General features: G+C 41.4%; 1 protein-coding gene across 1 annotated transcript; it reads left to right on the top strand.

Annotated features, from left to right (window-relative positions):
• Positions 1 to 1,183: 1,183 nt before the first annotated feature.
• On the top strand, positions 1,184 to 26,848 carry spen (spen family transcriptional repressor). Its single transcript, XM_039604107.1, has 15 exons — positions 1,184 to 1,744; positions 4,398 to 4,718; positions 10,955 to 11,569; positions 14,104 to 14,261; positions 14,431 to 14,631; positions 14,712 to 14,863; positions 14,969 to 15,094; positions 15,232 to 15,345; positions 15,429 to 15,542; positions 15,629 to 15,729; positions 15,816 to 23,601; positions 23,723 to 24,061; positions 24,150 to 24,344; positions 24,554 to 24,712; positions 24,828 to 26,848. Exons 1-15 carry the CDS (start codon positions 1,662 to 1,664, stop codon positions 24,957 to 24,959), a joined length of 10,596 nt encoding a protein of 3,531 aa, XP_039460041.1. The 5' UTR covers positions 1,184 to 1,661; the 3' UTR covers positions 24,960 to 26,848.
• Positions 26,849 to 27,902: the final 1,054 nt, after the last annotated feature.

The raw sequence follows: 27,902 nt of genomic DNA on the forward strand, positions 1-27,902 counted from the left end.
TCTTCTTTTGTTGCTCTGACAGACTGCAGGTGCAACATGCAGAAGGCATACGTGTTAATTCAAAGTTTCAAACACATTCAAACTACCTCAGTGTGGTAAGTTTCTTACTGTAATCGTAGCCGTGTTGTCTCGAGTTTGCTGGATTGCTTTTCTGGTCGATCCGGTTTGGGGATTTTGAATTTTGGGGATTTTATTTATTGTGTCAGCGCTTTTCTTTTCTTCTTCTTCTTCTTTCTTTTTTTTTTTTTTACTGATCTAGCAGTACATTGATCTTTTCCATGCAAAAGAACAGTTTCCCACATGAGTTTCATATCTGTCAAAATATGAAACTTATCAAAATCCACCTAAACTTCCTGTAATTTCACTTGAGACAGTGAAAAGCAAACTATTTTCTGTGATACATAAGTTAAGAATTATGTCGTTTCCCCTATTTCCCTGTAACAGTGCCTTACATCAGCTTATGTGGAAACATTTTTGTTTCAATTTTCACACACTTAAGAGCAAAACTAAAGGGAAAAACATAAAGTGTATAGAACCCAACTGAACGAGACAAAAAGGCCCTCATGTGGTGTTTTTGTTGCTGATTGCTGTCTACTCAGACATAGGATATTATTCACACTAATTCAAGTTAAGGAGTAAAAAAATCTCTTAAACTTATTATAACTTCAGGGAGTTAATAAGTTGGTCACAGTTTAACTCACAGCACAATCTTGTTAGATTATTAGCATGCAGAGTAGCCCACAACTGTCCTTCAGTTTCCTGTTTCCTGTGTGCAAGTTTCCGCTTCAAGTGTCAAAAACTTCAACACAACCTGTGCTTAGAATGAGAGTGCAACTAGTATCCTGTTTCTTATGAATGAATGGACTGCAGCTACTGCTGTTTCTGCTGATTTGTTGTGCAGACAAACAGAGCAGTGATCTAAAGTCCCAGCAGTTACGACGCACTCCAAATGGTAAATGAGTGCCAACCAGCTAGGTGACAGGGGGCAACACTGAAGGTTTTGGTAACATTTTAACATGTGAGCTGATGGCTCACTTTACAATTATGGGGTGACAATTTTTTTTTGCCTGTGCTTTGATAACAACGGAACTATTACAACGTTGAAACATAAAGAATACCAAACTTGGGCTCACTGTGCTGTGCGCAGGGTGATTCACCTTGCCACACTTAACTGCCACTGATGGGATCCTCTTGTGAAGCTGCAGATGTCAAAGCACCACCATTCAACCAGGGGTTTTCTCACGCATGCGCAGGGGTGAAAGACCGTCTCATCGGGGAGGGAAAAAAAAGAAGTTCACACACAAAGCCACGCCTGCGCGGTGTGCCTCTCATTACAAGCGAAGTTGCTGCATCTTTTTAGGAAGCTACATGCTTTCTTTCGACACCCAAAGGTCGCATGGTGTCAGGGACGCGCCTAGTCACGGGAACAGACCGGAGCGCGTTCATGAGGTGCAAGATCGCGCTTTAACACTGAAGAGTATCAAACAGCGTGCGGGGATCCAGCCTAATGGTTTACATTGGGCCACAACGAGCAGTCAATGATTTGCGCCAAGCATCTTTTTTCTTGTCCGCCGTTTATTTTGCAGAGCTTTTGTATTTTGCACGGGGAGAAACTGACATAGCAAACTCATCTGTATGATCGGGGAGCAGGAGCACACAGTATGGTCCGGGAAACCAGACATTTATGGGTGGGAAATTTACCCGAAAATGTACGAGAGGAGAAAATTATTGAGCACTTCAAGCGGTGAGTAGAAACACAAATGAGCGGCGTGTGTGTGTGTATGTGTGTGTGTGTTTGTGCGCGTTTTGTAATGTTAAGAGCGGTGCACGTCCAGCATCTCTCTCTCTGTTGTGTCACATTTTAGAGAAGTCGGGATGAAGCAGGAGGTTTCCCTGTAGCAAAGTCCCATTTGGCAACTGTGCTGTCAGTCCCCCCCTCTCTCTCTCCATACACACAATCCGAGCAGCAACAACAACACACGGTGCTCCTGCGTTTGAGCTGAGACGAAAAAGCAAAATCTGCTAGCACACCTCAGCCACCCCAAGCCAAGCAGCCAGCGGACATATGGTTTTGCCATTTTGACACGCTTATTAACTTGTCGGGCTAGGTGATAACTTTACTCACCCCTCTTACGTCTTCCTGGTGCGCATTGCCAGCAGGCTGACTTTTAAGCAGCCTACCTTTCCACCGGGTAACCGTAAAGAGGGGGCTTTTTCTTGTTAATTGTTTTTGTGGTGCACAATCAGTGTAAACAAAGTTCAGTCTACCCGGTGAGCCCCGTGCTTTTATACGTGCCCCATCTCCGGCAGACACCATAAAGTCTCAGTGTTTGCTTTTGCTGTCTGACTCGACTCTGTGAGTTTGTCAGGTCACTGCTTCCAGTCAGACCTGCACACACGCACACAGACACACACACCGCGGTGTATTAGCACGCTGTGCACCCATCTATGAGAGCGTGCCGTTTGCTCCGTTCCTACATCTTAACACAAGTCTGTGGAAGCCGAAAGGTGACGCCGTCACGCCGCCATCCACGCTGCAACATCGCCGCGGCAAACTGGCTGTGATTGACCGGGCTCGGCTGTGCCGCGGAGCAGATGTGCAGTGCTGTGACGCTGTGGTGTTTACTTTACAGAAAATGGTTGTTAAAACGGCGCTGACTCGCACAGCCTGCAGCGTGATCTGATTTCAGGGGAGATCAGACATCATATCCATGTATACACACACACACGTATATTTGTAATGCAGCCTGCCATAATCGCACTGAGCTCCATTGCTACTTTTGGTTAAGAGCGAGTCGCTGGAGACTGTGTGCCTTCAGCTCTTTGTTATCTTCCTCGGGCTGAATGATGATTTAAATACGTTTTCGTTCTATTTATTTTCCTGCGTGTGGCTTTCACGGTTGTCTGCGCGCTCTCGCCTCTCTCCTCTCTCGGCTGTCAAGGAAATAGCAGCCCGCTTCTCCGTTCATATGCTGGAAACCAGACTGCCCCAAAAACATCAGTCTGCCCATATGAGACCTTTTTTGTTGTTGTTGTTGTTTTGGATTTTTAATTATTATCACTGTGTGGGCGTCGCCATATCGGACGAAAGCTGCTAAATGGCAACATTAATCCTTAATAACCAGTGTAACCGAAAGCCATACTCGTCCCACAGCACCCCCCACCTCCCCCACCCTCTTCCAAACCTACAGCTGGATGAAATATAAAAACAGATGATATGCATTTGGTGCTTTGCCCTCTCGCGGTCTTATTATTTGCGGTGGGTTGATGCAGATCTCAGCTACAAATATGGCTCGTATCTAATCCGTGCAGCCTCCGAGAGCAGCAGTAAAAATGAGCTACCTATATACACCGTTTTATTTACATAACCCCCTGTATGAAGTACAACGTAACGTTATGTTTGGGGGGGGGTGGCGACTGGCAGCATCATCTCTTTCTGTTTTTGTGCAGTAGGGGAAACGGTGCTGGCGAGCTTTTTTTTTTTTTTTTTTTTTTTAGCTCGCTACCTCAGCTCCAGCGTTAACCCAGAGGTAGCGAGGGTATGCAGGTGCATGACAGCCCAATGTGTGATAGAAGTCATTGAAGATGGGGGACGACAGAATGAGTAAGCAGTGTGAACAGCTTTTCTAAAATGGCGTCGGGGGCTGTTCGGTGTTGGGAACTGGCATGCCAATAAATTTTGTGATCACCCTACTGTCTGTTATTGGACAGCAAAAAATCACACTCCCAAAAGACCCACTTTTTTGGTGGTGGGGGGGCTATAAAAGATGATAACAGGCTTCTTAACCCTTTCTGTAACAGGCTTCTCATCCCAAAAATTGAATCTTCAACTGATCATTTGTTATTTTCAAGGGGGAAAAGGGTGTATACAGCAATTATAACTCCCATTACACTTTAAAAATAAATATAGGCTATAATATATAATATAAATATATTCTGCATGTGTGCTTGTGTGTCTTGTATGTATGTATATATATAAATAAATAAATCAGTAAATTAATGAGGAATTTCTTAAAGAAACCCCATCCCTGTATAAAGTGCTCAAAACCTCATCTGTGTGTTTTTCAGTAGCTGTGTGTTCATGGCAGCACCTTTTGCTCGGAAAACGTGCTAATTTTAGAAAATCTATGCATTTATTAACACGCAATGTGGCAGGGTTTCAAGTCCAGTTGCTGGGTTACTGTTGCCGTGTTAGAAAGTACCACAGTAGGGAAAGTAAGAGTAGCAAAATTGCCTCATGTCCCTCGTTGCCACAGACACATGTGCACATGTACGCACAGTCAATTTCAGGACTGTGCAGAACCCTGTGTGTTTTTTAACATTCCTAAAAAGTTATGCAACACATTTGCAGCTGCAAACCTGGTGGTAACCATGCTTTTCATCTATTCTGACTTTAGATATGGACGAGTGGAGAGTGTCAAGGTCCTGCCCAAGCGGGGATCAGAAGGTGGAGTCGCGGCCTTTGTGGATTTTGTGGACATTAAAAGTGCTCAGAAGGCTCACAATGCTGTCAACAAGATGGGGGACAGAGACCTGCGCACTGATTACAATGAACCAGGAACAATTCCTAGTGCAGCGAGGGGGCTGGACGATAGTCTGTCCTTAGGCTCTCGCGGCCGGGATGTATCAGGATTCACAAGGGCGGCAGGGGGGGCCGTGTATGGGCCCCCCACGTCGCTTCACAGCAGAGATGGACGCTATGAACGCAGACTAGACGGGTAAGTGGACAAAGTTTCTCTGGAGGCAGGGGGAACCGTAGTTTCTGGTAAACACCTTACCTCCAACCATCTTTCACCATCTGTTCATTTACCTGTTTGGGGGTTAAAGAGGAGAAAATGAGCTTGTGCTCGACATTGAAATCTTATAGGAATCCCTTCTAAGTTCCTCAGAGCGCGGCCAGCGCTCCTGGATTCCTACTTACAGGTAGACACCTAAGATATTTTTGTTAAAACGAGGGCACGTTTGCAAGTGTATCTGATAGTTGAATGAATAGTCAGTAGTTTAAATGGCTGTTGGGGATTATCTTTGTGACCTTAAGCATCTCTGTGAGGTGGAAATATCATTTGAGGAAAATACGGGGCAAAGATTGGATATCGTAAAATTTCCCAGGATTATTGGCGATTTCTGGAAAGAGAGAGAGAGAGAGAAAGAGAAAGATAGAGAATACAGAGTGGGGGAGAGAGAGAAAAAGAGAGAGTGGTCCAGCAGCCGTCCCCGGGATTCCCCTAATCTGGAGTTACGTGCCCTTGTCGGAGGATTAATATCACCCCTTTTTCATCATGTAACCAAACATCCAAGAGCACACATTACATGTATAGAACACCATTGTTTGGATTAGTCTAATTTGGCTTTAAGTTATAATGCCCACCTCACTGAGGTGTGTACTTCTGTCGCGGGCTGGAGTCATGTGGAGGATCTACAGAGGATATTTATTCCCCACTGTTGGATTAACTCTGGCCCAGTACTTAAAGGATATGCGGTCATTCTAAAGGTATGGGTTGCTTTCTTGGTTCTTTTTTTTTCATTTTGTTTGGGATTATGTCTAAAATCAGGGCATTACAAATTGAGTGCTGGGAGACCTCTACTGGTGATGCGACTCAGTAGAATCAACAGAAACAAGTGAGCAAAAGACTTTTATTCCCGCCTTATTTTTGTGGAGATGATTTTTTTTTTTCTTTTTAAACTTTTCAACAACTGAGACTTGCAGACTTGATGAGCAAAGCGAACATTTGGATCATACAATGCAAAGAAGACTGCTGGAAATGGTGACTGGAAAACTGCTACCATCCATGCTATTGGAGATAACCTACGTCAAATCTATGGATTACCTCCTTCTTTCCTAAATGTGGAACTATAATTAAACTTTGGATACAATTACACCGTGTCAGCAGCGCGTTGCACCTGTGAACAGTGTTTCATATTGATTCTGTCCAGGCTGGGACAGCATGCACTCTCTTCTGCTTGAAAGACATCCAACAGTGTTTTGAACTGTTATGCATGTTGTTCACCGTTGGGATGAGTATGGTGCTACTATGAACAAGAACTTGGATTACTCATATGACATCTTCCTCATTCCTAACTTTTTGTGGCCATATTTCCTTCCCTCTACAAAAGGAATTTGACTACTTTGTTGCTGTGAACGGTGTTGGCCAAAGTGGAATGTGCAGGACTTAATGCAAAAGATGCAAGACTTAATTTTTCACATCAACCGTTGCTGTTGGGGAATCACTGGTCAACTAAAGGTGGATTCCTGGATATCATGTATTTATTGCATTGGACTGAAATACAACACAGGTTTTGTTTTTTTCACTCCTGTTTGGATGGATATTTAGACTCGGACATTTTCCAGCACACAAAGCATCCTAACATGGATTTCTACAAGGCCAAAGTTGTCCTCATTGTTTTAACTAAACAGATGCTACCACTCATCTGTGCTCATGAGGTCCCGTGCGCTGAAGACGAGGATTACGTATTCTGTTGTGAACTAGTTTTCTTCATTTTTTTCCCTTCTCCACTCAACATTTTTACCCAGTTTTTGCTCACAAAGTTCTATCTCCCAAAATTGTATTTGGAATAATAGGTCAAGTTACCACTCTCTCAAAAGGTTGGTATGTCCTGCCCTGTGCATTTTAGCTGTCCTCTCTAACCCCCTAGTTTGAACCCCTGTCTCTCTCCATTTTCCACACTAACCAAAATAGCTGGTGCATTATTACTGCCTGTAAGTTTGAACCTTACCTGTATTGCTTTCTTTGCTCTGCCTCTCACCTGACCTGACCCCACCTTCAACTCCTTCCCCCAGCCCTCTCTCCTCCTTAGACTTCACAACGCAGCTGATATTTATAACGAATGATCATTGTAAAGATGTTCTTTTTAATATAAAATATTAATATTTTAACATAAGAAAAACTACAGAATCCTTTAAAATGCTCAAAATTCAAGGATTTGTCACATACTTATGATTAAAAAATATGCAGTGAAGTGTGAGGGTGGGTTTCTCCTGATGGCTAAATGCAGTAAAATAGAAGGAAAAGAAATAAAAAGTGATGTAGATCAAATAAATTTTTCGTGTTTTTCACTAATTCAAGTTTTGTTACAGTCACACTTTAAGATTTTAGTTTGTTTATATATTTATTGCTTAATTAATTTTGCTTAGATTAATTTGATTTAATTATTTGCCTGGGCCCTGAATGTGCACCAAAGTGTGTTCGGTCCATGAACCATGATGCTTATATTTGTTTGTCAGAAATGTTTTTAGTTTTCATTTCTGACCAGTTGCTAGTAATAAACATTAGTTAATATAAAATCAATTTTACTTAAAAAAACCCCCCCAAACAACATATTTATATATTACAATTCTGCTGATTTAATTTTGGTTCTTTTTAAGACGTTGGTAGAGTGACAAGGGAAAGAAAATTGTAGTTATTTGTCAGCTCTGGATCATTTTAAATGAATATTTGAATTTTTGTCAGCTTTAAAACAAAAAACGAAATCCTAAATAACATTTTAAACTCTAGAAACAGTACGGTGGCAAAATATTTTAAGTAACTGTTTTATAAAACTGACCTACAATCCTTCCTGAAACACATGCATATTAAATACTATTTTTATGTAGGAATTTCCTTTTTTGATGTTTGTTAGATTTTCTGGCTTTTAACCACAGAGATGTACGTAATGTTTCTATGTAATCGTGCAACTCACTGAGTGGTGAAGTGACTTCCAGTTATTGGATTACCAGAAGAAATATTCCTATTTCGTTGTTTTATTTTCAAAATTTTCTTTTTGATTAAATTAAACATTTAGATATAGCTAAACGCTAGCTCTGTAGTTTGTGTCGTAGCTTGCAAGACAAAGAGATTCTCAACAATTAGATTCAATTTGTTGTTTGTACTGCAAAATGGATATTTAACAATTAACCTCTTATACTGATTTTAAATGGATATGCATGCATTGCTCCCATATGACGGAGCCTCCATACAAGGCGGCGTTTTATCATGCTGCTGGCATGTCTCCTCATAATTATGCTATTCACGTATCCCCAAACAGGTGCTTAGCATGCTCCGCAGTAGACTAATAATCAAACACTGATGGAAATTCTGTCAAAAAAGTCTAACAGAATTATTTTTAAGCTCGATGAATAATGTAAAACCTGATTTGTGTAGAGTGAAATTGAAGAGAAATTGAAAGGTATCTGCTGAGCAGTGAGCCTTGCGCCAGCACATTAGCATTTTCGAGAGCACCTAGGGGTCAAGGTAATCCGTCATTTTCACAGCCGACATCGTTATAGCATAGATGTTATTCATGAATCCAGCACACAGATGATTAAATCAAATAAGCTGAAAGAGAATTTTCTCCTAACCTGCTCTACTCTTATGTATATGCAATGAATACAGACGTGGTGTCAGTCTCCTAAACTTAAATTACCCTCAACATTTTTCAGCAGTGTGAACGCTGCATACAGTCTTTTGTTGAGTCTTACGACCCTCAGTAAAAAGAGTTCATGGATGACATCCTGGTTACTACCCGGTTATGTCAAAGGTTTAACGCTGATGAATATTTCCAGGTTTGCCACTTTATGGTGCACAGAAGATGTTAAAATGGGTTATGAATTTAATACAAAGGGTTAGGTTTAGGTGGATGTTTGGGGGTCACCTTAAATATAGCAATAAAATATGAGCATAAATATTTTAAACACATGTGTAATGGCCAGATTTGGGAACAAAAACAAAAAAGAAAAACCTAATCTAATCTTCAGCATCATTTACCAAATTACAGTGAAGAAGAAAAGATGCTTGTGTCATATGTCTTATGAGGAATTGCAGAAGCCTTCTGTAACACCAGGTCTAATCTAATGCCGTCTCAGTGAGATGCAGGCAGCCGATTTCACTGCAATTGTGGCTAAAGAAGTCCAGATCGTTAGGTCAGCTGTTTGGTTTGAATCACCAGATTTCATTAAACACTGACATTCTTTATTTGTGCAAGAATTTTCACTAATTAAATGATTCAAATCAAGTGATAGAAGACTTCCAGTGGAATCACCACTTTCAAGCTGTAGAGCACAAACACTGAAAAACTGTAAATGCAAAACCATTAAATGTGTGATGACACATAAGGAACCAATTGCAAAGCAAAACTCATTCATGACCGTTTCATAACCCTGACACTGCTTACTTAACTTTAATATGTAGCTTTTTTTTGACCATGCAGTTTAACTACAGGGAAATAAAAAAGCAAGGAAATGTTTACATAAATACATTTTTAGACAAATAGACAAAAGCATCAAAAAATTGTGCTGGGCCAAACCTTTCAAAAGATTTTCATTTAGGAAATTTAAAAAGTCAGTCTGTGGAATAAATTGAGATAATGTTTTTTTTTTTTTCAAGTCTTGTTAACATTTGTATAGTTTGCACATGAGGCTTTGTTTCTTTCAGACAGTGAGTTGTGCATTGTGGAGATTGGCAGGAAATATTAGGGGAGGAGAGAAGAAGGTAGTGCAGGTTCTGGAAAGCACCAGAACTATGGGACCTTTGTCAATGCACAAAATCAACCTCAGGATGTTTCAGTTTTATGATATGGACGTTTGCCAGCACAAGGTTTTTTTTTTTCTTTCCCTCTCTCTTTTTTCAGCCTTATGAACACACTGTGCTTACATACAGCAAATACAGTTACTAGTATTATTTAGTTACTATTACACTATCTTTACGCAGCTTTGACTAGACATATATTTGATTAGTTTTTTGTGTTATGTTTTAATAAGTCGGATATGCAGTTTTTATGCAGTATTTATACCTGTGTTACACAAATATAAATATAATGTTTTTGCAGTAAATTAAATAAGACTTCACAGTTTTTTCCTCTCTAAAGTCTGACTCTATAATCTAACTATTTTACCATCCTTTGATTTTAACTTGCTAGAAGAATAAACGCCATGTTTTTTAGCTACAGAAGCACTATAATGAAGTTTTGTAACTGTTGTCATATTAAACCATATTCTGCCCTGTGTCGGAACATCACGGCTAATTTGCTGATTATAATTTGATCTGAATTCAAACGGTGGTAATTGCTGCCCTGTCCCGCTCATTATGGCGAGTTTGGTAATACGACTGCTGTAATGACACAGCAGTCGTATTACCAAATTAATTTCTGATTGCTTTATTCAGAAAGCGAGTGTTCGGGTCTGAACAGAATGTCCTTTCAGCGCCGTTTCTAATGTGCGTCTTCACAAAAGATGCTACTGAGGAGATTCTGTTTTCAGAAGAACAAGTGGTGTCAAATTGTGTAACGATATAAACAAAAGGCTTGTCAAAAGTCACCTCAAAACCTTCATCCAGGCTTGACTAATAAAACGCCTTTAGCGTCTGTTATAGTGTGCAGACCAGTAGGACTTTACAGCCTATAATGACATAATCTGCCATTCCTGTTATTACAGTAGCTCTGATATATAATATAGATTTCTGTTCTGTTATAAACCAGATGCATGCCTTTTGCTGAAAATGTTGCTGTGCTGTGTTGATTTACTGATGTATCTAAAAAAGAATGAACATAAAGCTTATATTAACACCTTGGAGTTGACAGAAATGCACGAAAAACAGTCCGATAGCAGCATTGTTGTTCTAGAAAGAGGATTTCTAGTGTAGCTTTGGTTGCAGAAGAATCTGATACAGTTTATCTGAAAGCCATAAATGGTTTGGCCATGAAAACATGTCAGACCCGATGGTCAGTTTCCTCAAGCTGTTACTTTAATCCCCTTGGTGTAGTGCTTTCTTTAAGATGGGGGCAAAAACTAGCTTGGCCCTTCTCAAAACACTTTGCCCAATCTTTCCATGTGTCTAATTATTGACAAACGCACCAGACACACCTGTTAATTTTTGTTTGTCCACTGTCTGATGCTAGCAGCTATCTTTTTATGTCCAAAGTGTAACTGTAATATAACTTGTTGTTTCTTCATGTTTGTTAGGACCACTGAAAGTCGGGATCGGGGGTACGATCACAGTGCCTATGGACTTCACGAGCGTACTGGTAGCAGTTTTGACCGTCAGCGGCATTATGAAACAGACTATTACCGTGACGCGAGGGAGAGAACTCTAAGCACAGCTGGGAGTGGGTCTGGTACCTCCAGCGGAAGTGGTACAACTGTGCCGTCAGGAGTCGGTGGAACTATAGTTAGTGCCGTTTCTGGGAACACCGGAACAAGTGGATCTTCAGCGGCCACAACGGGAGGAAGCGGAGGGTCTACTTCCAGCGGGGTTGGCTTCTACCGCTCCCACAGCAGGAGCCCTTGTCGATTTGAGACACCCGAGCCTCGGTATGAGTCTCGAGCCCGGGAACCCTTTACTTTGGCCAGTGTGGTTCACAGGGACCTGTATCGGGAGGACAGGGGTCGGCGTGGGGAACGTTCCTACCGCCACAGTCGTAGCCGGTCTCCACATTCGACGCATTCACGAAATCCCTCTCCTCAGAGACTGGTGAGTCAGGCCACTCGTCCTCCACGCTCCCACAGTGGGTCAGGCTCTCGCAGCCGTTCCTCCAGTTCAGACTCAGTCAGCAGTACCAGCAGCAGTACGAGTGGCAGGTGAGTGAAGCTTAATCTTGCTGTCAAGATTTCTACTTATGTGCTGTTGTTTACCTTTGTGCATCCCAGTCCGTGGCCTTCTGGATCCAAACTGGCCTCTGCACTTGGAAATGAACTGATATTTCCGTCATTATCTGTGTTCAATAAAAATGCGGTTTCCTCAGCTTATGTTTTTATCATCTGTAGCTATGGATTGCGCAATATTTTTCACACCCGCACCAAACAAACTCAGACTTGTGCAAGATGTGTGCATTTAACTTCCGTCATTCGTTAGCATAGGCTCTTTACAGAACAGGTGACACCTATTTATGTAGAGGCTGTGTTTACTTTGCCTATGTCTCTTTCTTCACAAGCATGTGTATGTGTGCACAGACAGACACAGTGTTATGGCCAAACCTGGAAAGTTAGGCTCGTTGTTTCTGTTTTACAGACTGTGTCATATCTAGAGGCTCCGCCCAGCAGGAGATACAATGGGTGGAAGGTGACAATCGCAGAGAAGTGTCTGCACGATAGAAAAAAAATACATTTCACAGACACGGCATGACGGGGAATATTACTACACGTTTGATTGTCACCCCTCCCTCGTTGATTTTTAAAACTTTGCCCTGTTATAATTGCTGATAGGAGTCAAAGGAGTTTGGAAAATGACCTTTGATGCCTTTAGTGACACAATTGTTACGTAGTTAAGATTTGACCTGAACTGCTTTACATGAACTGGATTAAGTTGAGACGCATTTTATTTCTGCTAGGAAGGCTTTACGTTTCCAGCTAGCTTGCCTTCATTAGAGCGGTGTTGAGTCTGGTTTCAGTAAGGATCCATGTATTATTCATGTTCTTTATACTTTACATGTTAAACTTATCATAAGTCTTTTTTAAAAGATACATTTGGCAAAATATAGTACTCATTTTGTCCAAAATAAAACCAAAACACAGGTTTAAAAATAAAGTAAGGTTTAGGTAGTTCTAGTTCTAGATCTCACACACCCTCTCACACACCCTAACCACAGGTCGAATTATTTGCATACAGAAGCTTAGACTAATACCATAATGGCACAGGATATGTGGACTTTCGATGTTTCCTGGTATGCTGTGTGTGCATTTTTGTGATTATGATGTCAGTTTCATTTTTGTGCACTGCTGTACACTGAAAAAAGAAAATAGGTGAACCAACTTAATTGAATTATTTCAATTGGTAACACCTAATTTAATTAAGTTCTTTGAAATGAAGTTAATACATTAGAGTAACACAACTGATTTATCTAATGTATTAACTTCATTTCAAAGAACTTAATTAAATTAGGTGTTACCAATTGAAATAATTCAATTAAGTTGGTTCACCTATTTTCTTTTTTCAGTGTAAGTGGCTATATTTGTAGTAACCGTATTTTCATCCAAGTTTCTATAAATTCACAAGTAAATCAAATGCCGTTTTAAGCATGTCTGCCCAAGAGGATTTACTCCACTGCATAAATAAACATACTGGAGAGGGGTTAATGGCATCACCTTTGGACACAGCAGAGTCCACAGCTTTTAACGACATGTAGCGACCCATGTGGTTTGATGAGGAAGTGCTATGGGGAAATTTCAGGAGACGGCTGCTATATTTTTCTCACTGCCTACCTCTGTGTATGGGTAATGGCTCCCCCCCCTCCGTGAGATCCAGTTGGAACTGGAAATTTCTGGCCAGTGCTGGCTGCCTGCCCACTCCCACAGGCCAGGCTCCGTCAGCAGCACTTCCGGGAGTGTCTGAGCACAGGAGGAGAAAGTGAGAGGGAAACAAACAGCAGAGGGCCTAGAAAGCTGAGATAGACATGGGAATCATTTGAAATAAAAGGTGGATGAGGCAGCCATGAATTTTGCGACTCATGTACAAGTGGTTTTGTACTCATAACTCGATGCAGCATCTAAATGTGAAACTGGGAGGAGAGGGGCGTGTTTTTTCTCATCATTTGGGAGCCGTTGCATTTTTTTAAACAGTGGAAGGCCACATTCACAATGCATTATATGCTCTTTTATGGAAAAAGAAAATTTGTATATACAATATTTAATCTGAAATGTGGAGATAAATTATGCATGGTTTTGAAAAGGCAATGTTTAACCTCGGTAATTTTGCAGTTCCCTTCAGTTTAGACAGAACCAGGTCTTTGGATTTTAGGTCTTTTATTTAAAGCAGTGTTAACAAAAGTCATATTTAAACTGTTGTTGTTGTTTGTGCACTTGTAGTAATTTCTGGCATATATATATATGTATGTATATATGTATATATGTATATATATATATATATATATATATATATATATATATATATATATATATATATATATATATATATATATATATATATGTATACACATATATACTAGATCTATTATATTGCAGCTGTATATTTTGTGTGAAGTAAAAATGTAACTATATTCTCAAGTGTTCCTCTTGGATAGTCAGTAACCAGGCGCATAATTTTTATTGTGCATCTCTAATGCGAGAGGTGACTATGAGGCTTTAATGTCTAAATTCATGTTGCTCTGTTGCTACAGTGATTCTAGCAGTAGCTCAAGTGATGACTCTCCAGCACGTTCAGTGCAGTCAACAGCTGTGCCTGCACCTTCAGCACTTCCCTTATCCTCCCTTGACAAGGATGAACCACGTAAAAGCTTTGGCATCAAGGTCCAAAATCTCCCTGTGCGCTCAACAGGTTAGTTTAGTGGTGCTCTAGCAGTATGTGGGCATAAAGAGCCTTTTTTCTTATGTAAAAAAACAAAAAATAAATAGTGATGCATGAAATTCAGGCAAATTTTATTTAAAAAAAATAACTACCTTTGTATTTTTTTGCTAAATGGTACGTTCATTTGCTTTATTTACAGACACAAGCCTGAAGGATGGTTTGTTCCATGAATTTAAAAAACATGGAAAGGTCACATCTGTGCAAATCCACGGCGCTTCAGAAGAGCGCTACGGGCTTGTGTTTTTTCGTCAGCAAGAGGACCAAGAGAAAGCCCTTGCAGCATCAAAGGGGAAGCTTTTTTTTGGCATGCAAATTGATGTCACAGCCTGGAATGGCCCCGGTAAGTTTTCTTTGCCAACTGCATTGTAAAGAAAACGTGAATATTGGCATATCAGTAAGCTCACACTAAGCAATTTTTAGAGACGGAAAGCGAGAATGAGTTCCGGCCCTTGGACGAGAGGATTGATGAGTTTCATCCAAAGGCCACGCGGACATTATTTATTGGAAACTTAGAGAAGACCACCACTTACCATGACCTGCTTAACATCTTCCAGCGTTTTGGAGATATAGTGGTAGGTTAATTTTCTTATAGTTTGAGAATCAAAGCATGCAGTGGTTGCCATGCTGTGTGCTGTGAGATAATCATGCTTACTGACAGAACATTTAACTTTCCAAAGGATATTGACATTAAGAAGGTGAATGGAGCCCCACAGTATGCCTTTCTACAATATTGTGACATTGCCAGTGTCTGTAAGGCAATAAAAAAGATGGATGGCGAGTATCTTGGAAACAACCGACTAAAGGTAAGAATTTATTTGATTTTAATTGTAAATCTCAACCTTTACACCATTACAACATTCTTGTCTTTCCCAACCATAGAAATTTGTGTAAGTTGAAAAGATACATGAATTGCTGACTGAAACTTTGTTCTTTTTTGCAGCTGGGCTTTGGGAAGAGTATGCCAACGACATGCGTTTGGTTGGATGGATTAGCGTCGAATACAACTGAACAGTTTCTTACTCGTCATTTTTGCAGATACGGACATGTTGTCAAGGTAAGCCTGTTTAATTTTCTGCTCATTATTTATCTTTTGTTTGCTTTCTAGACTTTTTACCTTATTTTCTGCTATTATTGTAGGTTGTACTTGACAGGATGAAAGGAATGGCCCTTATTCTGTATAACAACATCGAATATGCGCAAACAGCCGTTAAAGACACAAAGGGATGGAAAATAGGGGGGAATAAAATCAAGGCAAGTAAAATATAGATTTTTCTCTGAAATTTCATTCTGTGTTATTGTGCTTGATACACTCTAACCAGCTTTTCTTCCTTCTTTAGGTGGACTTTGCAAATCAGGAAAGTCAGATGGCCTTCTATCGTTCAATGCAGGCATCTGGTCAGGATATTCGAGACTTTTATGATATTCTCTCTGAAAGAAGGTTTGTGAAATCGGCTTACAAAATAATTTGACTCCATGACTGTCTAATATTAAAACTGAAAAAGATTTGTGGTTATTTCTTGGCAGGGATGATCGACGAACCCAATATGAGTTTCAAGCAGAAAGACAATATTATGAAAATGTTAGAACACCTGGAACGTACACTGAAGATCCACGTCGAAAATATCCTGCCAGAAGTCGGGACTTCTACACTGAATGGGACCCATATCAGGGAGATTACTATGATCCACAATACTTTGAAGACCCTCGGGAATATCGGGAATACAGAGCTGACCCTTATGAGCAGGACATACGTAAATACAGCTATCTGCAGCGGGAACGTGAAAGAGAAAGGGAGCGCTTTGAAACAGATCGTGGACGCGATCATGGAAGGAGGACCATTGAGCGTAGCCAGAGCCCGTCTCACATTACCACTCGCCGACCTGCTAGCCCAACTGCATCTCCATCACTCTCTGAGAGAATACCAAGCGATTCAGACCGCCGTATTTGTTGTCGATCTTCTGAAAGAAGTGGTAGCTGCAGTTCAATATCTCCACCAAGATTTGAAAAACTTGAAAAGGCACGCTCTGAAAGGTATAATAAAAGTGAAAAACTCGAGAAGGATAGAGTTTTTGAAATTGACAGTGGGAATGTGGTTGAAAAGGAAAAGAGGACTGGACGAAAAGAACGAGGAGACAAAGACAAAAGTGAAAAACAGAGGGTTAAGAAGCTTAAAATGGCATCACCTATTATCCAGACATGTGAACCGGAACCTGAACTTGAAAGAGATGTTAGTCCTGAGTCTGTTCTGCGAAGCAAGACCAGCAAAATCCAAAAAGAAAGCTCAAGTAAAGGGAGGTTAGACCTTCTGCCTTGTGTGGTGCAGTTAACACGAGTTAAAGAAAAAGAAGGGAAATTGATTGGTCATGTTGTCCAAGAAAAACAAATACAGAGGGGTGGGAGTGACAGTCCGAGACTGGCATCACCTCCAGCTGACCAGAGGAGTCCTCCATTCCGCACAGAGCCATCAAAAATTGATATTGCTAAGCATGGGAAGGTTCCCAGAGACAAAAATATGCACAGTTTAGTGGAGGTCACTGACAAAGATGGCAAAATCAAAGCCAAAAAACATGGGAAATCTGAAATGGGATTTGACAGTGGCATTTCAGTGGATATTGACCGTCTAGCTGCAAGGAAAAGGCGTTTTGAAGACTCCGGTAAAGCTGATCGACAAAAGAGAACTAGTGAAGAGGACCTTGGTAGATCTGGACTTTATAAGCTGTGGAACAGTGCTAAGGAGACAGATTTGGATAAGAATCTTTTGATGAGAGGGATTCATAAAAAGGATCACCACAAAGAAAAATGTGTGCGGATGATTTCAGTTAATAGTCCAAAAGAAGGACAGGACAGTGATATTAACCCCGAAGGCCTTCCTCTGGAGCGGCACTCACAACTAGTGCAACTGGCTGAAGATTCTACAGATCAGTTAGACTCTCCCTACCTTAAAATGGATTTAGAGAGCTCAAAAAGGGAAAATACCTCAAGTTTTACAAAAATATCAGACGATAACGCCGTTGATTTGGACGAATTAAATGAACAGAAACAAGTTATGCCTGAAAACGCACAAGGCAGAGCGAAATCCAGAGACTCTGATGGAGATGAACAATTTGTGCACATTGACCAGACTAATATTTGCACAAAACAAACTGAACAGAGTCAACGGCTCAGATCCAAGCTAGTCGAGCCTGATAGGGGACTAAATAGTGAGACTCGTGACTTTGAAAAGGATTATTTTGTTCAAGACTTTGAAAAATCAGTACCAGATGTGGCCAGTGATGATTTATTTTACTGTAAACGAAAGAAATTAGAGAATATTGACTTTGAAATACTCAAATTAAAAAGAGAGCGCAACTTTTCAAGTTCCCAAAAGTTCAATGAAGACATTTACACCATGTCATCATCAATAGGAGCTGCTCAGTCTTCTGAAAACGAGGAAGATGAAACAGCCCATGTCTCTTTGACAGGTACAAATAAAGAAAGAAAATCCTCTCCAACAGCAGGTGAGAAATTTTCACACACCGAGTCATTGAAAAACAGTTTGGACCTGATGCCTAGACATTTTCAGTCTTCTGACACTGATCTCCCAAAGCTTAACACGTCCTTGCTTGGATGTGATGAAGAGTTAATGCAGCACTGGGAAAGAGGGATAAAGCCTGATTCGTTCAGAATGGAAATGGCATTCCAAAGTGATATTTCAAAGCATGAAAGCATTCGGAAGCGCCTTGGTCAGGATTTGGAACCTGGAGAAGTGCAGTCTGATTCAGATGATGATGGAGAAAACAAGTCCAAGTCGAATAGTTCCTTGTCCTACATCCTCAGGGATCGTGATAAGAGGATGACAGACCTGAAGCTTTCAGGATCCTTGGAAAAGAATAAGTTTTACTCCTTTGCTTTAGATAAAACTATAACTCCTGATACAAAAGCACTCCTGGAAAGAGCCAAAACACTGTATTCTTCTAGGGAAGACAATTGGTCCTTTCTCCCTTCGCGCTTTCCAGCATCCCACAGGTGTTCAGATAAGGACAAGGTGGAACTAACACCTCGACCAATACCTTCTTGGTATATGAAAAAGAAAAAGATTCGTACTAACTCTGATGAAAAGCTGCATGATAAAAAGGAGGATCTTAAGCCACAGGACCAAGAGCGTCAGGAATTGTTTGCCTCTCGTTTCCTTCACAGCTCAATCTTTGAACAGGATTCCCGGCGGTTGCAGCATCTTGGACGTAAAGATCAAGATTTAGAAATTGGAAGTGGAAGGCCTTTGAACAAGCCAGGTGCTGCTGAAGCGGAGCCTGAATCTGCAGGAAGTGACATCCCACAAGAACCGATAGTGCTTTTCCATAGTCGTTTTTTGGAGCTTCAGCAACAAAAAGACAAAGACCACCTTCCACCTGATACTGAGAAGGATTCATTAGTGCCAGACATAAAAAGAAATGAAGTTCAGAACTGTGATAATACCATACCTGATAAGGAACTGGAGCCAGTACAAAAGGCAGATGACAAATCAGCCAGCCCCTCATTAATCGCTACTGCCTTACCGTTTGTTCCTTCCCCTAAAGAAATTTCTCCACAAGAAAAGAAAGAAGTTTTAACTCTGCCCTCAGATCAACCTGTGCCAGTTGTCAAAGAAGAAAAAGTAGAGCCAATCCTTGAGGTTTCGCAACCTCACTCTGTCGCTGTGGAAGACTTCAAACCTGTTGCTGTTAAGCTAAACAGATCCCCTTTGCTTACTCTTTCAGAACCAGAAACTGAAACTGAAACAAAACCAGAGTTAAAAGAACTGAAGGTGGAATGTGGTGATAGTAAAACAGTGGAACATACTCCCATTGTGGAAGATAAACCTCCAACTCCTGGTGGTTCCCTAGGTGGTTTTGAACGAGAGACTGTAGAAATCACTTACTCTGACTGCCCAAAGATGGAAGAAAAACCTGAAACTATGAAGTCAGAACCTGAAACTGAAAATCAAGAATCAAAAGACTTTGAGGAATCTCAGAAAACTGAAACAGATGGTGAGGTGTGCATGCCAGAACTAGAAGCTGAAATAAAACCGTTACCAAATCGCAGACAACCCAAGAGTAAAAGGGCAAAACCGCTGTCAGTATTACGGACTACACAACCTTCCCAAATTGCTGCCACTGAAAAACCTGCAACACGTAAGAGTGAACGGATTGACCGAGAGAAACTCAAAAGGGCTTCATCTCCTCGTGCAGAAGCACCAAAGATATCAGTTGACTCTAAAACAACGTCCAAGTCACCGATACATGCATCAGACTCTGAACAAAACATCGAGTCAAGTTTGATCCATGGGAGAACACGTCGGCGAAACGTAAGGTCAGTTTACGCCACACTACATGAAGACGACCAAGCTGGCAAAGAGGTAGTTGAGTCACCACGCTGCATGCGCAAACGTGGTGCTGATAAAGAACCAATACAGCAAGATGTTCAAATTTCTACCAATACTAGGCGTGGACGCCCACCTAAAAGAGGCATCAAACGAGGAGAAGATGTATCACCAGTAAAGGTTGATCAGAAGAAACTGATGGAAGAAGACACAGAGGCGTCATGTACAGTAGAGGTTGTGAAAGCCTCTGAGGGCTGGCGTTCACCCCGCACCCAGAAGCAGCAGCAAACACCTCAGACTCCATCTACTCCAACTAACAAGAAAGGAAGTAGAGCAGACAAACTGTCTGGGAGCACGACAGAGCTAGCTGAACAAGATGATATGGCAAGTCAAAACGAGCCAGAGCTTAAGCCTAAAACTGAACCGCTTGGCAAGTTATCAGAAAGGGTGGAAAATCCAAACTCAACAGTTCACAAAAAAGAAAAGGAATTAAAAGATGTTGGAAAGAAATCTGGTGATGTTGATGATGAAAAGATAGACACTGGCCCATTAGAGAGGAGACAGCAGCCTGAAAAGAGTGCAAAAGTTAAAACACCGAGGTTAAAACGTAACACCAAACAGATAGCTGAAGACAAATCACACAGTTTAAAAAATCTAGAGATCCGTGTTAGTGTTGATGATGTAAAAGGTTTACTCCGTTCAGAGGATGATGAGCTTGAGACCTTTGAAGCTCCAGCTATTACAAAAACTAAGACAGTACTACAAGATAATGAAGGAATTAAAACAATAGACCAAATTCCAAAAGAATCAAAAGAGCTTGCTGCACAGGATAAGGAAGACTCAGAATCAGAACTTCCAGCTGATCCAGCTGCTGCATTATTAGCACGACAGATGGAGTTAGAGCAGGCAGTCGAAAATATTGCTAAGCTTACAGTGGAGCAACCTTCTCGACCATATAAAGAGCCACCTTCAGAGCAAACTACGATATTGCCTCCTGTTGCAGTGGAACCAGAGAGTGAAGTTGAGGAGGAGAAGCGAGCTAATCCTGCTAGTGAAACTGAACTTGCAGCGGCTATTGATTCAATTACAGCAGAAGAAACATGTGTAGATGCAGATAGCTTCACGTCTCCTCCCACTTACACTGCTCTTATTCCCACCCCTGAATCCTTGATATCCTCCTCCTCCAATGAGATTATGGAACCTGAAACTCACATGGTCATCAACAATATTCTTGCCGGGGATTTAGATGATGGTCCTGTGACACCAAGCCCAAATCGGCCAGGGGCAGAATCTAAGGCAGCTGAAGATCCCATTTTACTTGAAACACCCAGGAAAACCGGAAAAGTTAGAGCCAAAACCCCGAAAAAGGCAAGAAGTCGTAAAGGGGCAGGTAACAGAAAAGGGGATGCTGCTGAAGAGGTTTCTCAGTCAGAGTCCACTCCAGTCAAGTTACCTGAATCAATCCCAGAAGACCCAGAAACCAATAATTCAAAAGCAGTCACTGTTACAGCTGCGGCCACTTCAGCAGCCTCTGTAGTCACTGCTGTTGCTACTTGTAGGCGAGACGTAACAAGTGCCATAACGGTCGACACACCCAAAGAGGCAGAACAACCCGAGGTTGAACAGCCTGTGCCTAAAGAATCTGCTTTTCATTCTGGCACAAACACTATCTCCAGTGTTAAAAAGCACCCCCAAGCAGCAGAGCCATGTACTCCTCCTACATTTACCCCTGCTCCTGCTTGCACACAACCTGTATCCCAGTTAAGTGTACCTCTGTTGCGGCCTGCCAAAGTGCCACTTTCGCCTGACTGGCCTCAGAGATCTGAAGAAAGCAGAATCTATGTTGCCCCTTCAAGTCATGTCACAGTGGTAACTCCTTCAATGCAAGCATCAGCTACACTTGGAACCCCTGCAGCAAATCCTCCAATGCCTCCAGACACCAAGGCCTCTGACATTGACCCAAGTTCAAGCACGTTAAGAAAAATTCTGATGGAACCTAAATATGTGTCTGCGTCAAATAGCAATTCTATACCTACCACTATAGTCACACCAGCTCTGTCAGAGCCTTCACGGATGTCAGAGAATGAAAATCCCTCTGATGCAGTGGGTTCAAGACAGTTACATTCTGAAGACAGGCCACAATTACCTCCCCAGCCCATGCACCATAAACCATCTCCACTGACAGAGTCACAACAGAACTGTGGAGAGAAAAACCAGCATACAATTATTTCTCCTGCTACCTCAGTAATAAGTCGAATTCCAATGCCTTACGATACAGAAGAAACTCCACGTATTTCACTAAGCAACCGAAGCATTGGCCTAACCATTCCCAAGCAAAAATTCAGATCAAACTCCAATGAGAACAGCCGATGCCTTGCTATGGATATAGTAGAAGATGGGACAAGAGGACGCTCTGTTGTTGAGAGCACTCCATACATTACTGGTTCCAGTCCTGGCCTAAGGGTCAATACATCTGAGGGTGTTGTCGTACTCAGTTATTCAGGTCAGAAAACCGAAGGACCTCACAGGATGAGAGCCAAAATTAGTCAGATTCCTCAAGCCAGTGCTGGTGATATAGAGTTTCAGCAATCTGTTTCCAAATCTCAATTAAAACAAGACCCAGTCATCTCATCATCCCAGTCACCTACTCCCAAAGCAGCCCCAACTCCTACTGGTTATGGTCACACAGGAGTCCTTTTAGCCGGCCAGTCATATAACTCTCAACCTGTTATTTCTAGTACCAAGCAGGAGAGTCTTGGATCTGACAAATCTGAATCTCCATATCACACAGCACCCCAAGGAGGTGTAGTAAAGATGTTCCAGCAACCAGTTAGTTCTTCTCAAGTCTTAATGTACAACCCACCTGTGATACAACAGCAGCATGGCAAGAGAGGACTAGGGTCAGAGCCTCTGTCGAAAAAGATGGACCCTGGCAAAGCTGCTCAGCAGTCTAATCTAAGCCCAGTCACACACCACCCATCACTCTCTGGAACCCGCATGAGCCCCAGCCCTGGCATTGTAAATGATCGCTCAGCTCTGCACCTTAAGCAAGAACCACAGTCTCCACGAACAGCTGTTCACTCTCCTTCACCTTTTGTCAAAGCCTGTCCTCCAAGCAGTTCTCCTATCGGCACATCTGTTGTTCTGACTCATGGCATGCCACCAATGTCTAGCTATCATTCTGCTATGCATCACTCGCACTCAGAACAGTCCTCTGTCATAATTCAACCTCACAGTGTCACTCAGTCAATGGCTCATGATGCCAGGATGAACACCCCACCAATGCCTGGGATAAACTATGGAAGGCGAGGTGATTCGCTGTCTGCGCCGCTTCCGGGGTCTCAACAGCGCTCAAACCCACAACAGCAAAATGTCATTCGAGATATGGTTCTGCACTGTCATTCAAATCCCCAAGGTTCAGTATCAAGTGGTGGCGGCAACAGTGCAAGTGAAGAAGAGCCTAGACACTTTAACCAAGCACTCAGTAGACCTTCAGTTCCCCAGCTGCAGTCCGATGTAATGATGATTCACAGTGATCACAGAGGACTTCACCCAAACATACGCATGGAGCAGTACAGAGACATGCACCAGCGCATCCTCATGCACCAGCAACGGGGTGAACAGGCTGCTGTAGAGGCAAGACAGTCACGCAGAGACTCGGAGACTGGAACAGCATCTTCAGGCAATATCTCTGGACCTTCAAAGAGTCCTATTTCGGGGAAGAGCATTGACCTTTCTGCAAAGGAACCTCTCAAACCACTAGAAGGAAAGCTTATTCATCCAACCTCCAGTGAAAGCAGAATCCGGGGAGTCCATGCATCTAGTCCTGTCATGGTGTCGCCTCACCCTCATGGGGTTCACCTAATGCATCCAGGTGGTGCTGGCTCCTTTCCAGTTTATAGGGACATTCGAGGCTTCTCATCCCAGTTTTCACCACACAACCTGGCTAACCAAGGTGTTACATCTTCACAGGTGAGTTAAGATGCTTTGATTATTACATTTGTGCAAATAATACATTCAACTTAAGCACATTTAAACACACATAAAATATAAATAAAAAATATGATGTCTTTTGATGGGTTTGGATTATCAGGTACCTCCAGATCCTGAACTGGGTAACCGTGGTAAAATGTCTCAGTCCCATGGGTGTGGAAGTGATTCCAAGTCTGAGAGCTCCCACCTTCGCCATGCTACCTCTTCGGACCTCTCACACATTTCCCGAATACAGGGGGATACAGTCTCCCCCTCATACCAGTCTCCCATGATGTCCCCTATGGGTCTTACACACAAGTCAGATCTATCTCTTCAGAAAGGCCCTCCAGCCTTCCTGTCTACTTCAGCAGTACCCTCTTCGACTTCAGTACAGCCACGGCCTGATGCCAAACTGGAACATTCAGGACATCGTTCCATTGACATGGTGCAGCTATTGACGGTAAGTAGAATGACAGACCAGCTCTTTGGTCACGTGTAGAATTTATTTTCAGGGAAAATAAAGACGTTTTTTTCTTTTCTTCATGCAGAAGTATCCTATCGTATGGCAAGGCTTGTTGGCATTGAAAAACGACCAGGCTGCTGTCCAGTTACATTTTGTTTCCGGCAACACCATGCTGGCCCAGCGCTCCCTTCCACCCCCAGAGGGAGGTCCTCTTCTCCGTATTGTCCAGAGGATGAGGCTCGAGGCTTCCCAGCTGGACAGTGTGGCACGCAGAATGACTGTAAGTATTTGATTTCTGCTACCTTTGAACAGCAGGCTCTAAAATTTGGCTGAATATAGATTTAATCAGGACCCTCACTTTGAAGAACTGACTAAAACGATGGCTCTATGAATTAATTAAGCAATAACGTAAGAAGATAGTGCCATTATCTTTGTTTTTCTACATATGTATATACACATTTTAAGATTAAAACTTGATATCTGTGGCAGGTGGAAAATGACTACTGTTTGCTACTGGCTCTACCCTGTGGTCGAGACCAAGAAGATGTCCTTGGTCAAACCCAAGCCTTGAAAAGTGGCTTTATCACATACCTGCAAGCTAAACAGGCAGCTGGCATCATCAATGTGCCCAACCCTGGCTCTACTCAGGTTTGACTTTAAGCATTTTATGTTTTTATGTTTGTATATTTTACTGTGTTTTAAGACAGCTAAGATGTTGATGATGTTCTCTCATCATGTTATTTTTTCTTCTTTGGGTTTACAGCCAGCTTATGTGGTTCAGATTTTTCCACCTTGCGAATTCTCCGAGAGCCACTTGTCACGTCTGGCCCCGGACCTTCTCAACAGCATATCCAGCATTTCCCCTCACCTCATGATTGTCATCGCCTCTGTTTAATTACCTCCATTTTTCTTTCCTGAACTAAGCCAACACCAGCCCTTTTGGACTCATCCAGTTTGTTGGAAGCTGGAATTGCCTCATATTTTTATGAGTTGGACTTCTTTTTACGAAAAAACAAAGCAACCTAATTTAGCATGAACTCACCTTTTCTCCTTCACTTCACCAAGTCCTTAAGTCACCCAGTGATGTTGAATTCCAAAAACTATACCTTTCCGAAAAGGATATGAAGGGTTGAGGGGGATTTTATTTTTGGATGAGGATTTGCTCATTTCATTCTTGCCATTTTTGGAGGTGTTGTGCATAGCCTTTTTTCTTATTCATAGCATTCATTAAGCTGTGGATGGATACCTTCGTATGGGATATTTTTTATCTTCATAAAAGTGATTGTGATTTTTTTTAAGACTATGTCAGAAGTCATTGCACTATGTTGAAGAGAAATTGTGAACTTTGTACAGATTTGAGTATAAAATGATACATGTTATGGACTAATTCTTGTGATCACATCAGTCATGCTTGTGCAAGATAAAAGAAAATCATTGCCTGGAAAAACGATCAGTCAAGATCAGTCATACATGCTTTTGCTTATTCACCATCAGCAAATTTCTACTTAATTTCTGGACTCGACTCTCCATCCCAAAGTGTTCCCTGCCCCAGGAACTCGTAAGGGGACGATTGGAGTTGTACAGTTTACACTCAATGCCTCAACAGGGGACTATATAAAGAATATTTAATTAGTTTATTTTTGTTTGCATCTTCTTTAAGCCTAAAGGTATTGTTGACAATTGTGAAACTGTAAATATTATAAATATTTAAAGACTGAAGCAATGTGGAGAGACCAAGTGAATATTTTACAAGACAGATCATCAGATCTTTCTTTGGACAGGGGCAGGGATGGGGAACAACGGGGGAGGATCTGTACAAGATTACTGATTGATATTTGCCCCCCAAAAAACAACAAAAAAACTTGATTTTGTGCCAAAACATTTTTTTTGCTAATACTCAACATGCGCAATGTATCTAAAACATTTGATCAGAACATATTTTCATATGTGACTTTGTATTTTGTCATCCGGAGGGCAGATTTGATTCCTTTTTTTGTATTGTTCATAAACCTTTCTCTGTTATTACAGTGCTTTTACATGATGGAACTCTGTGTTCATTTCAAAAGGACCATTGTACTGTAGGGTTTGCAATTCTGCTCCTATTCCTGTTTTTATTCTCCCCCCATGTGGTCCTGTACTGCCCCCTGCTGTCTGAAAAACAAGTCTCTTATTAGGCACTGCATCTTGAGGTCATTTATCCATGACTTCATGGCAGATATGCATGCTTTTATTTTTCAAATTCTAAAAAGCTAAAGTAGGATCATAAAGGCAAAGAATGTGACTTAAACTTGACATCAAGCCGCTAATGGATGTGTTAATCATCTGTCTCCACCCCTCCCCTTAATCGTGTCCTTGAGCCAAGCTGTAAATACTGATCTCCTTAATCTGTGCTCTCGTGTATTTTTCTCCCCCCCTTATAATTGTTTTCTTCAGGGTCTTTCTTTTTGTTTTGTGCAACAAAACAACGCAGTCTGAAAGAGACGGGAGAGGAGGTGAACCGATGCTGAAAGTAAAAACCATGCTTGTCAGTTTTGTGTTGTAAATATTTCTATGACTGCAAGCTGAATACTCTCATGGTTATGTTGAAGGCACTTATAAATTTTGATAAACAAATGAAAAGAAAAAAAAACTTCAAACAGCGATTAATATGAAAACTGTCTTTTGATCAACCTTCATTTTGAGTGTATTTTGCTGTTCCTCCATGAGGACATTTTAAACTGTAAAATAAATGGTTGTTTAACTTACTTCTGAAGATCATTAAATGGTCCGTAACTCTGTTTTTTTCCCCTTCGTCTTCTCCTTTTGTGATTTGTGAATCTGAAGGTACAGGTGAAGAAGCATTTCACCAGAGACCTTCAGTGCTTAAACCCTCAGTTTTCATGCTTCTCTAACATGTTGCAAAAGCTGCAAATGATTCAGCAATTAAAATGGTTAACAAGAGCGGTCTGACCTTGGATACGTGTGCTGTGGTTAAAAACACACCATGCTTGAACTGTCCGTGGAAAGATTTTCATTTTTTGTCATTTTTCATGTCATTTTTTGAGAACATGTAGACTATGTCCTAATGTTCTTCCAGTATTCTTTCAATTCAGAATTTATTGATGAAAATATGACACAAAATGTACACTTTTGTCTCTCCAGGAAAGGTAAAGAGTCCAGATCTGGATGAACTTCTAAGTTAGGCCAAACTCTAGTGAAAGTTTTCACATTTTTGATCAATCCTGCCACCAAACGGGACAACCAGTCACAACCTTCTGGGCGGAGGTAGAAATACTTTACCTGGCATCCATCCATCAATCCGTCTTCTCGATGGACATGTATACTCCAGACAGAAAGGTGGATTCAAGCCCAAACCACTGCCCCTGCATGCTGGCTTACTCATTATTACAGTTGTTGCTGCAGTGTTTACAGCGGTCAGAAGATGTCACTATAAGACTAAAGTACAAGGCTTACGTTAAAGCCATTGTACGCTTTGGGAATGTGAATCAGTCGACCACAGAAGGCAGTTGCAACATAAACCTATCCTGCAAGTATGACTTTTCCTTCACATGACAGTACCTGTCCTGGAGCTTAGGTTTTCTACAGCGTTTGAATTAGAAACTGAAAGAAATATGTCCACCTAAGGAAGCAGAAGATCTTTGCTGAGACCTAAAAAAGACTTCATTGCAAATCGGTTGTATTTTTATTTATTTATTCTAAAACTTGTGCATATAAACGTTTCTGTCTGTCTTGCTGGGGGAAAATTCTAAACAGGCTCACTGTATTACTGCCATAATGGATAAGGAGGATACAATCAGGTCATCTCCTCCTGCATTATGATAACACACAGATGTTGACA

Source organism: Oreochromis aureus, linkage group 20, assembly GCF_013358895.1.
Source record: "Oreochromis aureus strain Israel breed Guangdong linkage group 20, ZZ_aureus, whole genome shotgun sequence".
NCBI lineage: Eukaryota > Metazoa > Chordata > Actinopteri > Cichliformes > Cichlidae > Oreochromis > Oreochromis aureus.